At 46.5% G+C, this 17,919-nt stretch overlaps 2 protein-coding genes across 6 annotated transcripts in view; one reads left to right on the top strand and one right to left on the bottom strand.

Annotated features, from left to right (window-relative positions):
• GPC2 (glypican 2) overlaps positions 1 to 6,900 on the bottom strand; it is a 90,736-nt gene extending 83,836 nt beyond the window's left edge. For 2 of the 4 annotated variants that reach the window (XM_056570149.1, XM_056570150.1), the window contains exon 1: positions 6,772 to 6,874. In XM_056570149.1, coding sequence (XP_056426124.1) covers positions 6,772 to 6,829 — 58 coding nt within the window. In that variant the 5' untranslated portion in view covers positions 6,830 to 6,874. Of the gene's footprint in view, positions 1 to 6,714; positions 6,734 to 6,771 lie in introns of those variants that run through there. The other 2 variants (XM_056570151.1, XM_056570155.1) reach the window with 2 other exon arrangements.
• The window catches only part of STAG3 (STAG3 cohesin complex component), a 249,753-nt gene continuing 238,705 nt past the window's right edge, over positions 6,872 to 17,919 (top strand). Inside the window, exons 1-3 of one of the 2 annotated variants that reach the window (XM_056570147.1) lie at positions 6,872 to 6,968; positions 13,679 to 13,863; positions 17,348 to 17,459. In XM_056570147.1, coding sequence (XP_056426122.1) covers positions 13,691 to 13,863; positions 17,348 to 17,459 — 285 coding nt within the window. In that variant the 5' untranslated portion in view covers positions 6,872 to 6,968; positions 13,679 to 13,690. Of the gene's footprint in view, positions 7,026 to 13,678; positions 13,864 to 17,347; positions 17,460 to 17,919 lie in introns of both variants that reach the window. The other variant, XM_056570148.1, reaches the window with a different exon arrangement.

Here is a 17,919-nt window from a genome sequence, read left to right as displayed (position 1 = left end):
CATAAAAGTGACACCCACAGTATCCCATTAAAAATGACATCCACAGTGCTACCATAACAGTGACATCCACAGTGCCGCACAACAGTGACATCCACAGTGCTCCCATAACAGTGACATCCACAGTGGTCCCATAACATTGACATCCACAGTGCCCCATAACAATGACATACACAGTGCCCCATAACAATGACATCCACAGTGCCCCCATAACAGTGACATCCACAGTGCCCCATAACAGTGACATCCACAGTGCTCCCATAACAGTGATATCCACAGTGCTCCCATAACAGTGTCATCCACAATGCCCCCATAATAGTGACATCCACAGTGCTCCCATAACAATGTCATCTACAGTGCCCCTGAGGTGATATCCACAGTGCCCCCATAACAGTGACATCCACAGTGCCCCCATAACAGTGACATCCACAGTGCCCCATAACAGTGACATCCACAGTGTCCCATAACAGTGACATCCACAGTGCCTCATAACAATGACATCCACAGTGCTCCCATATCAGTGACATCCACTGTGCCCCATAACAGTGACATCCACAGTGCTCCCATAACAATTACATACACAGTGCCCCCATAACAGTGACATTCACAATGCCCCATAACAGTGACATCCACAGTGCCCCCAGAATAGTGGCATCAACAGCGCCCCATAACAGTGACATCCACAGTGCCCTAATAACAGTGACATCCATAGTGCTCCCATAACAGTGACATCCACAGTGCCCCCATAACAATGACATCCACAGTGCCCCATAACAGTGACATCCACAGTGCCCCATAACAGTGACATCCACAGTACCCCCATAACAATGACATCCACAGTGCCCATAACAGTGACATCCACAGTGTCCCATAACAGTGACATCCACAGTGCCCCATAACAATGACATCCACAGTGCCCACATAACAGTGACATCCACAGTGCCCCCATAACAGTGACATCCACAGTGCTCCCATAACTATGACATCAACAGTGCCCTCATAACAGTGACATCCACAGTGCTCCCATAACAGTGACATCCACAGTACCCCCATAACAGTGACATCCCCAGTGCTCCCATAACAGTGACATCCACAGTGCCCCAAAACAATGACATCCACAGTGCCCACATAACAGTGACATCCACAGTGCCCCCATAACAGTGACATCCACAGTGCTCCCATAACAATGACATCAACAGTGCCCTCATAACAGTGACATCCACAGTGCTCCCATAACAGTGACATCCACAGTGCCCCATAACAGTGACATCCACAGTGCCCCCATAACAGTGACATCCACAGTGCCCCTATAACAGTGACATCCACAGTGCTCCCATAACAGTGACATCCACAGTGCTCCCATAACAGTGACATCCACAGTGCTCCCATAACAGTGACATTCACAGTGCCCCATAACAGTGACATCCACAGTGCTCCCATAACAGTGACATCAACAGTGCTCCCATAACAGTGACATCCACAGTGCCCCATAACAGTGATATCCACAGTGCTCCCATAACAGAGACATCCACAGTGCTCCCATAACAGTGACATCCACAGTGCCTCCATGACAATGACATGCACAGTGCTCCCATAACAGTGACATCCACAGAGCCCCAAAACAGTGACATCCACAGTGCCCCTATAACAGTGACATCCACAGTGCCCCATAACAGTGACATCCACAGTGCCCCATAACAGTGACATCCACAGTGCTCCCATAACAGTGACATCCACAGTGCTCCCATAACAGTGACATCCACAGTGCCCCATAACAGTGACATCCACAGTACCCCCATAACAGTGACATCCACAGAGCCCCCATAATAGTGATATCCACAGTGCTCCCATAACAGTGACCTCCACAGTGCCCCATAACAGTGACATCCACAGTGCCCAATAACAGAGAAATCCACAGTGCCCCATAACAATGACATCCACAGTGCCCCCATAATAGTGATATCCACAGTGCCCCCATAACAATGACATCCACAGTGCCCCCATAACAGTGACATCCACAGTGCCACCATAACAGTGACATCCACAGTGCCACCATAACAGTGACATCCACAGTGCCACCATAACAGTGACCTCCACAGTGCCCCATAACAGTGACATCCACAGTGCCCCATAACAGTGACATCCACAGTGCTCCCATAACAGTGACATCCACAGTGCCCCCATAATAGTGATATCCACAGTGCCCCTAGGGTGATATCCACAATGGATGTCAGAAAAAACTCATTGGGGGAGATTTCTCAAAACCTGTCCAAAGGAAAAGTTGGTGTGTTGCCCATAGCAACCAATCAGATCGCTGCTTTCATTTTTGAAAAGGCCTCTGCAAAATAAAAGAAGCGATCTGATTGGTTGCTATGGGCAACTCAGCAACTCATCCTCTGGACAGATTTTCATAAATCTCCCCCATTGTGTATGTTGGCGTTAATAGAATGACATGACCAAGTGACGTCAGACCACGCCCCCTCGTGACATCAGGCCACACCCCTCAATACAATTATATGGATGGGGGCTTGACGGCCACCATGTCCCCCCCCCCCCATAGTCTTGCATTGAGGGGGCATGGTCTGACATCACGAGGGGGCGTGACCGATCCCTGCAATGCGCACACAGCCCACGCGAATGTTCTGAACGCTTGCCAGTGGAGTACCCCTTTAAGTCACTGTTTGGGCTGTATGCAGGGATTTCAGCGGACTGGATGCCGCAGCAGACCGCCCTATTGATACTGCTGAAAAAATCTCATACGGAGACGGGATGGCGCCATATCAGGGTTGCCACCTGGTCGGTATTTTGCCCACCCTGCTGGTATTCTTATATTAAAAATACCGGCAATGCAATGGCGGGTATTTATCCTACCAATCCTCCAACTCCTGGAATTTTGCACTATAACCTATACCAGTGTTTCCCAACCAGAGTGCCTCCAGCTGTTGCAAAACTACAGCTCCCAGCATGCCCGGACAGCCAACGGCTGTCCGGGCATGCTGGGAGTTGTAGTTTTGCAAAGGCTGGAGGCACCCCTGGTTGGAAAACACTGACATTTACTATATACTGCTATATAGTTCAACATGCTGGGAGTTGTAGTTTTTGTTTGAGGTAGCTTCTGAGCCACAGGCTGTATCAGGGCATGCTGGGAGTTGTAGTTTTGTAACAGCTGGAGGCACCCCTGGTTGGAAAACACTGACCTCTACTATATACTACTATATAGTCTCACATGCTGGGAGTTGTAGTTTTCGTTTAGGGCAGCTGCTGAGCCACAGGCTGCATCAGGGCATGCTGGGAGTTGTAGTTTTGCAACAGCTGGAGGCACCCCTGGTTGGAAAACACTGACCTCTACTATATAGTCCAACATGCTGGGAGTTGTAGTTTTTGTTTTGGGCAGCTGCTGAGCCACAGGCTGTATCAGGGCATGCTGGGAGTTGTAGTTAGTAATTAACTGCATCTCCCGAATGTAATTTTAAAAAGCGATCAAAAAGTCCCATCAAAACAAAAATGGTCCTGTTAAAAACTACAGATTGGGGTGCAAAAAATGAGCCCTCACACAGGCCCCGTATAAGGAGAAATAAAAAAGGGTTATAGGGGTCAAATAGGACAAAATTTCCCCCGCATATGTGTATCCTGTGATGTCACGCATATATAATTTATTATGCAAATGAGCATGGCCGGTATCTTTTTTGCAAGATAGGTGGCAACCCTACGCCGTATACTGTAACAGAGAACGGTACTTCGCCATTCAGGCCATTGAAATGAATGGCGTTACAGTATACGGCGCCATCCCGCCTACGTACGTGCTGGGTAGCACGGCAGATCGCGCTTTTGACTCCACTGACATAACTTGCATACGTAGAGGGGATACCGCCAAATACTGTGACAGAGAACAGCGGACGCCATTTATTTAGATGGTCCGAAGAGTGAAGTGCTGTTCTCCGAAGACGGCGCCATCTTCGTTTTGCAATAGTTTCAGCTGACTCAAAAGCATGTTCTTCTGCTGTGTCCGGGCCACTGAAAATGGCGCATGGGTAGACAGGATGCCACCGTATACTGTAACGGAAAGCAGCGGACGCCATTTATTTCAATGGCCGGGTGAAATCCTTATCTCCGTTACAGTATATGTCGGCATCGCATCTTTGTATGCGCTATTTTCAGCAGACTCTAAAGCGCGGTCGGCTGAGGCATCCGGTCATCGGAAAACAGCGCATGCGGCCCACGCGGCGACTCCGTTAGGGTCATGGAATCGAATGGCGCCCGCTGCCCTCCGTTACAGTATAGCCAGCGTTATGGCTAGGTTCACACGTCCGTCTGCATCGACCTGTAAAGGGGTACTCCGCCCCTAGACATCTTATCCTCTATCCATAAGATGTCTGATCGCGAGGGTCCCGCCGCTGAGGACCCCCCTGCGACCTCCCTGCTGCACCTGGCGTTCTTTTAGAGCTTCGGATGCAGCACCGGAGGCTCGTGACGTCACAGCCACACCCCTCAATGCAAGTCTATGGGAGGGGGCGTGACATCCGTCATGCCCCCTCCCATAGACTTGCATTGAGGGGCTTGGCCAAGACATCGCGAGGGGGGTATGGTTGTGACATCACGAGCCTCCAACCTGCATCGCCTGTCATCCGGCACGGAACATTTAGTTCCGATTGCTGGGTACGGGCTGCGGGGATCGTGACGTCACACCACGCCCCCTCAATGCAAGTCTATGGGAGGGGGCGTGACAGACGTCACGCCCCCTCCCATAGACTTGCATTGAGGGGGTGTGATGTCACGAGGGGCGTGGCAGTGACATCACGACCCCCGCACCCAGCCTTCTGAACTAAACGTTTCGGACGCTGGGGCAGTGGAGTACCCCTTTAAGGCTCTTTTTTTTTTTTCCTGAGACGATCGGACCCTCAAACGGGTCGGATGCTAACAGTGTGGCTAGGTTCAGACAACGGAATTTCCGTCAGAAATTCAGTCGTAAAATTTCCGCTAGAATTTCCGCTGGCTATAAAGTACATGCGAGTCAATGGGATTTCCGTGCACCTGTTCATACTGCGGAATTTTTCCGTCGTAATTTCCGTTGAGAATTTCCGCTCGAAAATTTCCGCCTGAAGAAAGGGGGTGCTCTTTCTTCAGACGGATTTCCGCCGCAGAATCCCATTGAGTTCAATGGGACTCTCATTTCCCTGCGGATTTTTAGTCAAACGCAGAACGTAGGCAGATTGCAAGCGGATTCCATGCGGAAATTCCGTCCGGATTTGAGTCAGAAATTTAAATATGATTAGCCCACTGGTTCTTGGACTAGCCCACATTGAAAAAATTGACTGACCTGGTTTGGGTCATGTGATCACATGGTCCAAAAGCGGCTGAACTTGGCTCTTAGCACTCCCACTGTTTTCTGCTTGTAATTGAAGCGGAAATTTAAGGCGGATTTGGTGGTGTCATTTCCGTGCGAAATAGCGGCGGATTACTCGCGGAAATGACAAAATTATGCATGAAACTGAAAAACGCCTTTGGAGGCGGAAAATAGTCACGGAAAATTTTGCAGGCAGTCGGAAATTCCGTAGTCTGAACCTATCCTGTCTACCAGGTCATGACCGACCATATTTACTTGTATGTCGGTAATTTTACAGGATTTTAGCTGAGAAAAAAATAATGCCTGCACTATTTTTTTCTCAGCTAAACTCGCGTCCTTCTGGCCGGATTGCTGACGGAACTCTGAAAAGCGAAGTCCGACAGCAATGTGAACGAGGCCTATGTTTTCAGCAGGATGGCACCATATACTGTAACGGAGAACAGCGGACGCCATTTTAATGGCCCGGTAAAATGCTGTTCTCTGTTACCGTATCCCATCTTCGTATGCGCTATTTTCAGCGGACTCAAAAGCAAGGTCCCCAGGCACCTGAAAACAGTACATACGGTGTAACTCCATTCGGTCCATAGAAATAATTGGCGCCCGCTGCCCTACGTTACAGTATACGGTTGCATCCCATTTTTTGTGGCATTCCGGCCCGTGGAAGCACTAACGCAGTGTGAACCCAGCCATAGCTATTTACGAAGACTGTACGCCATCTTGGATAAATTTGAGGGAAGTACACTTATCACAGGAATACGGTGGGAAAAAAACTTGATTTTCATGATTTAGGATGGGTTCCCACCACGATTTTTCTATCGTTTTTGGATGTTTTTTTTCCTTTCAAAATGTATGCAACCGTACAGCAAACCATGGCCATAGGCTTTGCATTCAAAACCGTATGCACCATATTGTATACGGTTGTCTCCGTTTTTCAAACCACACGTTTTTTAACTTTTTTTTTTTCTGGACAGAAAACTGAGGCCTACCACTGTTTTTGGTCGATGGGAAAAACCGTATGTTTTTTTTTTTTAAATGGGAGTCAATGGGAACTGTACAGAACTGTATGTGCTTACGGTTCCATCCAGTTTTCACCATACAGTTTTTGACTTTGCAGTTTTTTTTCTTGGAATTTCAATGAAACAAGTGAAACTTTATTCATAATGGAGTGAAAAGTTCAAAACGTATACGTTTTTTTTCTTAAAAAACTGATGCAATCGGACATTATTTTTCAAACCGTATACGGTTTTCAGATAAAACTTTGTACACACGTTTTGATACAGTTTAGTCAGGTTTTGAGGAATCAGTTTTTTTTAAATCAAAAACCTGATAAAAACTGTATTTCAAAAACGTGGTGTGAACCCACCCTTACACACATGATTGAGTTAAACCACAGATCACACTGTCACGTTATCGCAATATCATCGCCTCACAGAGCGATCTAAAATGGCAGCCAGGCATCTTGCTCATGTACTTGGCGCCAAAACGCATCGCTCTTCCTATTGGTCAGCAGCTGTGCCTCGGGGGCGGGGTTTCATCCCCTGTTGCCGGGTGGAGCTGGCGGTGGGCGTGGTTTCAGGCTCCCTCAGTGTGTGGCGCGTCAGTACGGCGGCTGATCCCGGGCGGTGAGGTGCGGACGGGTTACTGCTCTGGTTTTATCGTTTCACCCTGCAGGGGGCGGGGCCTGGTCAGTGCGGGAGGGTTACCCTATGGTTTCATCGTCTTACCCTACTATTATCATTGAACTTAGTCACAGTTGCTGTCAGTGAATAGCTTATCTCCCCCCCCCCCCCAGAAGTGAATGGAATAGACTGTTGCCATGGAGACGTCATTTGAACTATCATAGCTAGTGGACAGTGCGGTCACGTGACGATACTTTCAGGTCATTGCGGCCGTGGACAGCATGGTCACATGACTTATCACCACTGTACAGTATTGTTCCTTCAACCTACTACAGTGTTTCTCAACCAGGGCGCCTACTGCTGTTGCAAAACTACAACTCCCAGTATGCCCGGACAGCCTTTGGCTGTCCGGGCATGCTGGGAGTTGTAGTTTTGCAACAGCAGTAGGTGACCTGGTTGGGAAACACTGATCTCCTCATTATGCTTGGGAAGAAGGGTCCGCGCACACACGGAAATTCAGCCAGGAATGTTTTTCTTGCTCAATTGGCGCAATTGATCTAGTACTTCCCCCTGCTGGTTTTCTGGATCTGGAGCTTGCCCTTTGGTGGTACAGTGGATCTATAGCTTGCCCCTGGTGATCCAGTGGATCAAGTACTCTACCTGCCCCCTAGTGGTCCAGTTGATCTAGTGCCCCTTGTGTTTAAGAGGATCTAGTACTTGCCCTCTAGTGGTCCAGTTGGTCTAGTACCTGCCCTTTGGTGGTCCAGTGCATCAAGTACTGGCCCCCTGGTGGTCCAATTGATCTAGTCCTTGCCCCCTGGTGGTTCAGTGGATCAAGTACTTGCCCTCTGGTGGTTCATTGAATCTAGTACTTGACCCCTAGTGGTCCAATTGATCTAGTACTTGCCCCTTGTGTTTCAGCGGATATAGTACTTGCCCTCTAGTGGTCCAGTTGGTCTAGTACCAGCCCTTTGGTGGTCCAGTGGATCTAGTACTTGCCCCCTAGTGGTCCAATTGATCTAGTCCTTGCCTCTGGAGGATCGGTGGATCAAGTACTTGCCCCCTAGTGTTTCATTGAATCTAATACTTGCCCCCTGGTAGTTCATTGAATCTAGTACTTGCCCCCTGGTAGTTCATTGAATCTAGTACTTGCCCCCTGGTGGTTCATTGAATCTAGTACTTGCCCCCTGGTGGTTCAGTGAATCTAGTACTTGCCCCCTGGTGGTCTAGTGGATCTAGTACTTGCCCCTGGTGGTCCAGTGGATCTAGTACTTGCCCCTGGTGGTCCAGTGGATCTAGTACTTGCCCCTGGTGGTCCAGTGGATCTAGTACTTGCCCCTGGTGGTCCAGTGGATCTAGTACTTGCCCCTGGTGGTCCAGTGGATCTAGTACTTCCCCCTGCTGGTTTTCTGGATCTAGAGCATCCCCTTTGGTTGTATAGTGGAGTTAGTACTTGCCCTCTAGTGATCCAATTGATCTAGTACTTGCCCCTTGTGTTTCAGCAGATCTAGTACTTGCCCTCTAGTGGTCCAGTTGGTCTAGTACCTGCCCTTTGGTGGTCCAGTGGATCAAGTACTTGCCCTCCAGTGGTCCAATTGATCTAGTCCTTGCCTCTGGAGGTTCAGTGGATCAAGTACTTGCCCCCTGGTGGTTCATTGAATCTAGTACTTGCCCCCTAGTGGTCCAATTGATCTAGTACTTGCCCCCTGTGTTTCAGCAGATCTAGTACTTGCCCTCTAGTGGTCCAGTTGGTCTAGTACCTGCCCTTTGGTGGTCCAGTGGATCAAGTACTTGCTCCCTAGTGGTCCAATTGATCTAGTCCTTGCCCCTGGTGGTTCAGTGGATCTAGTACTTGCCCCTGGTCGTCCAGTGGATTTAGTACTTGCCCCTGGTGGTCCAGTGCATCTGGTACTTGACCCTGGTGGTCCAGTTGATCTAGTACTTCCCCCTGCTGGTTTTCTGGATCTAGAGCATCCCCTTTGGTGGTACAGTGGAGTTAGTACTTGCCCTCTAGTGATCCAATTGATCTAGTACTTGCCCCTTGTGTTTCAGCAGATCTAGTACTTGCCCCCTAGTGGTCCAATTGATCTAGTCCTTGCCCCTGGAGGTTCAGTGGATCAAGTACTTGCCCCCTGGTGGTTCATTGATTCTAGTACTTGCCCCCCTGGTGGTTCAGTGAATCTAGTACTTGCCCCCTGGTGGTTCAGTGAATCTAGTACTTGCCCCCTAGTGGTCCAATTGATCTAGTACTTGCCCCTTGTGTTTAAGCGGATCTAGTACTTGCCCTCTAGTGGTCCAGTTGGTCTAGTTCCTGCCTTTTGGTGGTCCAATTGATCTAGTCCTTGCCCCTGGTGGTTCAGTGGAGCAAGTACTTGCCCCCTGGTAGTTCATTGAATCTAGTACTTGCCCCCTAGTGGTCCAATTGATCTAGTACTTGCCCCTTGTGTTTCAGCGGATCTAGTACCTGCCCTCTAGTGGTCTTGTTGGTCTAGTACCTGCCCTTTGGTGGTCCAGTGGATCAAGTACTTGCCCTCTAGTGGTCCAGTTGATCTAGTCCTTGCCCCTGGTGGTCCAGTTGATCTAGTACTTGCCTGTGGTGGCCCAGTTGGTCTAGTATTTGCCCCTGGTGGTTCAGTGGATCAAGTACTTACCCCCTGGTGGTCCAGTTGATCTAGTACTTGCCCTCTAGTGGTCCAGTTGATCTAGTACTTGCCCTCTAGTGGTCCAGTGGATCTAGTACTTGCCCCCTGGTGGTCTGGTGAACCATATGGGTAATTGTGGATGTTTCAGTGGATCAAGCACGTTTCTCTTCCAGTGGATCTTGTATATATTTATCCAGTGTATTAGGTGCAAATTCATTCATTCATGTGACTTTATAATAAATCAGTCCCAGCCACGTCCAATACACTGCAAGGAAAACAGGGTAAAAAACATGTACAATACACAACATGATACCCCCCCCCCAATTAAACCCTTAACGGGGTATTCGGGGCAAAACCGTTTTTTATATAAATCAACTGGCTTCGGAAAGTTAAACAGATTTGTAAATTACTTCTATTAAAAAATCTTAATCCTTCCAATAGTTATTTGCTTCTGAAGTTTTCTGTCTAACTGCTCAATGATGATGTCACGTCCCGGGAGCTGTGCATGATGGGAGAATATCCCCATAGGAGCTGCACAACTCCCGGGACGTGAGTCATCAGAGAGCAGTTAGACAGAAAACAACAACTCAACTTCAGAAGCTAATAACTATTGGAAGGATTAAGATTTTTTAATAGAAGTAATTTACAAATCTGTTTAACTTTCCGGAGCCAGTTTGGACTCAGGGTTTTTCAGTTTTTGCACTTTTGTTTTTTCCTCCTTACCTTTTAAAAAATCATAACCCCTTTCAATTTTCCACCTAAAAATCCATATTATGGCTTATTTTTTGCGTCACCAATTCTCCTTTGCAGTGACATTAGTCATTTTACCCAAACATTCACGGCGAAACAAAAAAAAATAATCATTGTGCGACAAAATCGAAGAAAAAATGCCATTTTGTAACTTTTGGGGGCTTCCGTTTCTACGCAGTGCATATTTCGGTAAAAATGACACCTTATCATTATTCTGTAGGTCCATACGGTTAAAATGATACCCTACTTATATAGGTTTGATTTTGTCGCACTTCTGGAAAAAATCATAACTACATGCAGGAAAATTAATACGTTTAAAAATGTCATCTTCTGACTCCTATAACTTTTTTATTTTTCCATGTACAGGGCGGTATGAGGGCTCATTTTTTGCACCGTGATCTGAAGTTTTTATCGGTACGATTTTTGTTTTGATCGGACTTTTTGATCACTTTTTATTCATTTTTTAATGGTATAAAAAGTGACCAAAAATATGCAGCATTTGTGGACTTTTTTAAAATTTTTTACGTTTACGCCATTCACCGTATGGGATCATTAAAATTATATTTTGATAGTTCAGACATTTACACACGCGGCGATACCAAATAGGTTTATTAAAAAAAATATTTACGCTTTTTGGGGGTACAATGGGAAAAACTGACAATTTTCATTTTTATTGGGGGAGGGGATTTTTCAAATTTTTTTTACTTTTTATTTTTACATTTTTCTACTTTTTTTTTTTTACTTTTTATGTCCCCATAGGGGACTATCTATAGCAATCCATTGATTGCTAATACTGTTCAGTGCTATGTATAGGACACAGCACTGCTCAGTATTATTGGTGATCTTCTGCTCTGGTCTGCTCGATCTCAGATCAGAGCAGAAGACCCAGGCAGACGGCCGGAGCTAGGTGAGGGGACCTCCGGCTGTCATGCTGGATGATCGGATCCCCGCGGCAGTGCTGCGGGCGATCCAATCAAAGTGCCGCAATGCCGCAGATGCCGTGATCTGTATTGATCACGGCATCGGAGGGGTTAATGGCAGACATCCGCGCGATTGCGGATATCGGCCATTACCGGCGGGTCCCCGGCTGCTGCTAGCAGCCGGAACCTGCCGTGTATGACGCGAGCACCCTTCCAATGCTCGCGGTCATACACAGGACGTAAATGTACGTCCTGGTGCGGGAAGTCCCGCCAAACCAGGACGTACATTTACATCCGTGGTTGTTAAGGGGTTAAAGGGGTTCTCCACCATAAGGTGATTTTAGTACTTACCTGGCAGACAGTAATGGACATGCTTAGGAAGGATCTGCGCTTGTCTTGGGCTATGTTTCCTTCTTTGCCTACAAATCCCATAATTCCATTTTCCTCTCTCCCACACATCAGCGACCCCACCCATTAAAACATAAATGAGCTGCATCCATTAAAAAGACCGTGTTCCAATCAGGGTGCCTACAGCTGTTGCATTAGGTGCAGATTGATCTCTCTCCCACCAAGCGATCGCTCCACCCATTGAAGCAGACTGGCTCCCTGTCATCAGCTGACTAGTGATGTCAGGTCTCAGCTGCATTGCAACCTGGGAAAAATCTGAGACAACAGTCATTTTGTATGTTGTTAAAAATAAATACAGTGGTCCTTCAACATATGATGGTAATTCTTTTCAAATGAACCATCGTTAATTGAAACCATCGTATGTTGAGGGATCCGTGCAATGTAAAGTATAGGAAGTTACATTCACCTGTCCCCGCCGCTCCAGACCGTCACCGCTGCCCTGGCTGTCGCCCTCCATCGCTGTTGCCACATCCCCGCGGTGTCCCTGACGCTCCGGACCATCTCTGCTGGCTGGGATCGTCGCTCTCCCTCATCGTTATCACGTCGCTGCGCACGCCGCTCATATTGGATGACGGGACGGCGTGCGCGGCGACGGGATGACGATAAAGGAGAGCGACGGCTATGCAGCGGAGCCCGAAGAGGACGGTCCGGAACGTCGGGGACAGGTGAGTGACCATCACCGGACCACACGGGGCACCTTAAATGGCTATCTGGCGGCAGCTGAAGCAGTCTGCGCTGCCGGATAGCCGGGATAGCCGTTTATGCGATGGCCCCGACATACGATAATTTCAACATACGATGCTTTTTGTATGTTGAAATTATGGTATGTCGGGGCCATCGCAGGTCGGGGGGATCACTGTATTGGGGTGAAAATCACAGAAGAATTGTGAGAAAACCGTCACACACAGGTACAGACACTATATTATGAACTACACTAACTTTACAGCCCCTGTAGCATAGTCACATAAAAAAAATTCCTGGAATACCCCTTTAACAGGGGCCGACACTAAACCAGGGAATGACAGATGCTACTAATATTGTGGGTTTATCTTGGTGTATGATGTACATGTTTTTTACCCTGTTTTCTTCGAGGTGTGTTGGATGTGGCTGGGACTAATTTATTAAAAAAGTCACATGGCCTTTCATAGATTGTTTGCAGAAGTGTCAGTGACTTCATATTACTTTGATTTGTTCTCCCAAATGGGCAAAGCCCAAATCCTCAGCTTGGCTGCTGTATTTTCACGCCCTGCATACGCCGGTGGAAAACTTTATTTTTATAATTTTTTTTTTTTAAATGAGCTGGTGCCAGAAAGTTAAACAGATTTATAAATTACTTCTATTGAAAAAATCTTTATCCTTCCACTACTTATTAGCAGCTGTATTCTCCAGAGGAAATTCTTTTCCTTTCTGGATGTCTTTTTTTTTGTCTTGTCCATAGTGCTCTCTGCTGACACCTCTGTCCGTGTCAGGAACTGTCCAGAGCAGCATAGGCTTGCTATGAGGATTTTCTCCTGCTCTGGACAGTTCCTGATACGGGCAGCAGGTGTCAGCAGAGAGCACTGTGGACAAGACAAAAAAGAAATTACAAAAGAAAAGAATTTCCTCTGTTGCATACAGCTGCTAAAAAGTACTGGAAGGGTAAAGATTTCATAATAGAAGTCATTTACAAATCTGTTTAACTTTCTGGCACCAGTTGATTTAAAAATAAAATGTTTTCCACTTTAAAGGGGTTATCCAGGAATAGAAAAAGCGAGCTAATTTCTTCTAAAAACAGCATCACACCTGTCCTCATGTTGTGTGTGGTATTACAACTTGGCTCAATTGACAAAGAAACTGAACTGCAATACCACACATTACCTGAGGCCAAAATGGGAGCTGTTTTTGAAAGAAAGTAGCTCAGTTTTTCTTATTCTGGACGCTTAGCATGTAGGGAAATGTAGTCTCTTTTGTCTTGGAAGCTGCCACTGGTGTAAACTTGTCATCTTGTGTTCCTTGCAGCTTTTCCTTAAGATGTCGTCTAATGCCGCACACACTTCAGGAGCCTCTTCTCCTTCTTCATCTCTTCTTTCAGCTCACAGTTTCCGCTCACAATCACTTGTGCGGGAAATCACCACCGGATCATCCGCCAGTGATGAAGAAAGAGGAGGCACACAGAGTACTGGGGAGGAGCCAGAATTTAACCCGTGAGGATCCTTTAGTTACATTACACTTATATTAACCCTTTAATGGGGTACTCCCGTGGAAAACTTTTTTTTTTTTTTAAATCTACTGGTGCCAGAAAGTTAAACAGATTTGTAAATCACTTCTATTAAAACATCTTAATCCTTCCAGTACTTTTTAGGGGCTGTATACTAAAGAGAAATCCAAAAAAGAAGCTCATTTCCTCTGATGTCATGACCACAGTGCTCTCTGCTGACCTCTGCTGTCCATTTTAGGAACTGTCCAGAGAAGGAGAAAATCCCTATATCAAGCATATGCTGCTCTGGACAGTTCCTAAAATGGACAGCAGAGGTCAGCAGAGAGCACTGTGGTCATGACATCAGAGGAAATGAGTTTCCTTTTTGGATTTCTCTTTAGTATACAGCCCCTAAAAAGTACTGGTGTAAGTAATGATTAAGATTTTTTAATAGAAGTCATTTACAAATCTGTTTAACTTTGTGGCACCAGTTGATTTAAAAAAAAAAAAGTTTTCCACGGGAGTACCCCTTTAAGGACCAAGCCCATTTTAGCCTTAAAGGGGTACTCTGTCCCTAGATATCTTATCCCCTATCCAAAGGATAGGGGATAAGATGTCAGATCGCCGGGGTCCCGCTGCTGGGGACCCCAGGGATCGCTTCTGCAGCACCCCGCTATCATTACTGCGCAGAGCGAGATTGCTCTGCCCGTAATGACGGGCAATACAGGGGCCGGAGCATCGTTACGTCACGGCCCCGCCCCTCGTGATGTCACGGCCCGCCCCCGTCAATACAAGTCTATGGGAAGGGGGCATGGTGGTCGCCACACCCCCTGCCATAGACTTGCATTAAGGGGACGGGCCGTGATGTCATGGGGGGGGGGGGAGCCTCGTCACGCTGCTCTGGCCCCTGTATCGCCCGTCATTACGCAGAGAGCGAACTCGCTCTGTGCAGTAATGACAGCGGGGTACCGCAGCGGCAATCCCCGGGGTCCCCAGCAGCGGGACCACGGCGATCTAACATCTTATCCCCTATCCTTTGTATAGGGGATAAGATGCCAGGGGCGGAGTACCCCTTTAAGGACCAGGCCAATTTTATTTTTGTGTACCTATGGCTAGATACTTTTATATTTTTCTACCGCTTAAAAAAAATCTAAAACTTTTTGTACAAAATCAGTGATCTAAAATTGCCCTATTTTGACCACCTATAACTTTTTCATTTTTCCGTATATAGGGCGGTATGAGGGCTCATTTTTTGCACTGTCATCTGTACTTTTTATACCACTTTTTATACCACATTTGCATACAAAAAATTTTAGATAACTTTTTATAAATTTTTTTTGAATAAAATGTTACAAAAAAGTTGCATTTTTTTTTTTTTTTTACGTTTACGCCGTTCACCGTACGGGATCATAAAAAAAATTTACATAAAATTTTGATAGTTCGGACATTTACACACGCGATGATACCAAATATGTTTATAAAAAAAAATTACGCTTTTTGGGGGTAAAATGGGAAAAACTGACAATTTTCTTTTTTTTGGGGGGAGGGGATTTTTATGTCCCCACAGGGGACTATCTATAGCAGTCATTTGATTGCTAATACTGTTCAGTGCTATGCATAGGACACAGCACTGATCAGTGTTATCGGTCATCTTCTGCTCTCGTCTGCTCGATCTCAGACCAGAGCGGGAGACGGACGGACGGAGGCAGGTTAGGGGACCTCCGTCCGCCATTACAGATGATCGGATCCCTGCGGCAGCGCTGCAGGCGTTCTGATCATCTATTTTAACATGCGCATTGCTGCAGATGCCGTGATCTGTACTGATCACGGCATCTGAGGGGTAAGTGGCGGACATCCGCGCGATCGCGAATGTCGACCATTACCGGCAGGTCCCCGGCTGCTGCTAACAGCCGGAACCTGCCGTGTATGACTCGAGCACCGCTCCAATGCTCGCGGTCATACACAGGACGTAAATGTACTTCCTGGTGCATGAAGTACCACCAAACCAGGACTTACATTTACGTCCGTGGTCGTTAAGGGGTTAAAATATACAAAAAAAAAATGTTTGACTCCTTACGATTGGTCAGGGTCTAAGTTTAATCCCCGAATGTGGGTAATTTTTTATTTTGTTTTATAATGGTGTTTATTGTTTGAATTTTTAATACCGTATATACTCGAGTATAAGCCAAGTTTTTCAGCATGATTTTTCTTGCTGAAAACGTCCCCCTCGGCTTATACTCGAGTGAACTCTCCGCCTGTCAATCCCTTCATCAGTGGTCTTCAACCTGCGGACCTCCAGATGTTGCAAAACTACCAGCTACCAGCATGCTGGGAGTTGTAGTTTTGAAACATATGGAGGTCCGCAGGTTGATGACCAGTGCGCAGGCCTTCGTCATCATCCAGGTGATGATGACGGGTTGATGATGAAGGAGGAGGTGATGATGACGGGGGTCTGGATAATGACAGGGGGGGATGATGACATTGGGGGGGATGATGACATGGGGGGGATGATGTATTTCCCACCCTAGGCTTATAGTCGAGTCAATAAATTATTATTATTATATATATTTTTTTTTTTTTTTTTTTTTATTTATTTATTTATTTTTTTCCTGGGTTTTTGGGATGAAATTAGGGGCCTCGGCTTATATTCGGGTCGGCTTATACTCGAGTATATACGGTAAGAAGGATATATATATATAAAATATTTTTTTTTACATATTTTATTTAATTTTTAGTTCCCCCAGAAGATTTGGATATGCAATCACTTGTACAGTACACTGCAATACCAATGTTTGTATGCTAATACTAATGTATTGCAGTGTGCTGTCTTTTTGCTGATCTCCTATCACACCCTGCCTATGGAGCACAATTGAAGCAGACCAGGTCTTTAAAAGGCCCCCAGCTGCCATGAAAAACATACAGTACCGCAAAATTTTGTTGTGGGGGAGAAAGGTGTGCCTCTAGAGACCCAAAGAAACCTGCATGTGGGCTGTGACCAGCTAGACACTGTGGTCACTACTCATCATCGCATCTAGTTCAGTGTTTTCTATCCAGTGTGCCCTCAGCTGTTGAAAAACTACAACTCCTAGCATGCCCGGACAGCCTTTGGCTGTCCGGGCATGCTCCGAGTTATAGTTTTGTAACAGCTGGGCGCGCACTGGTTGGGAAACATTGATCTAGGGCAGTGGTCTTCAACCTGTGGACCTCCAGATGTTGCAAAACTACAACTCCCAGCATGCCCGGACAGCCGTTGGCTGTCCGGGCATGCTGGGAGTTGTAGTTTGGCAACATCTGGAGGTCCGCAGGTTGAAGACCACTGATTTAGGAGGATACATCAGAGTTGTCCCCAATCCTGCTTACTTATCAGCTGCTCCCCCTGTGTATGGAGCAGGTTCAGCTTTTGACTCCCCATCCTTCAAAAATCGAGAAAAGGTTAATAACACGGTGCAGTAATTTGAAGACTTTAACACAATCCACCTTATACATTGCAGGGATCCGGACAGTTTTGTAGAATTCACTTCTGATGATGATGGGAGCGACTTTGAAGAAACATTGAAGAAAAAACCCCGGAGATCTGTGAGATCTACTGTGAAGCAGACCCAGGTTAGCAGAACACAAACCTTCTTTTGTGGTTTCTGATTTTATTTTTATTTTTTTTGTGACATTTGTAGGTTTTGTAGTTTTAAAGGGGTTATCTTTTCGAAAAACCGCTCCCCGTCTGTCTCCAGGTTGGATGTGGTTCTGTAACTCAGTTCCATTGAAGTAAATGGAGCCAAGTTGTAAAACCACACCCAATCTGGAGACAAACGGGGAGCGGTTTTTGAAAGAAATTAGCTCTGTTTTTCTATTCCTTGAGAAGCCTACAGGAAATGCCAGAAAAAACACCATACCCAGAGCGTGCTGTGCCACAAATGCCCAAAAGCCACCAAAATGCATTGCATGCAGACTTTGCAATACATTTCTATACCCTTTATCGTAACATCTGGCTACCTTATATTTGGCAGCAACAACAAAGTCATGTGAAGCCATCCTGACAATGAGCTGGTGGACACAGGTCTGTGGG

This window comes from Hyla sarda, chromosome 4 (genome assembly GCF_029499605.1).
Source record: "Hyla sarda isolate aHylSar1 chromosome 4, aHylSar1.hap1, whole genome shotgun sequence".
NCBI classification, from domain to species: Eukaryota; Metazoa; Chordata; class Amphibia; order Anura; family Hylidae; genus Hyla; species Hyla sarda.
The sequence above is the reverse complement of the archived record's forward strand: the minus strand, read 5'-3'. Positions and strand labels throughout refer to the sequence as shown.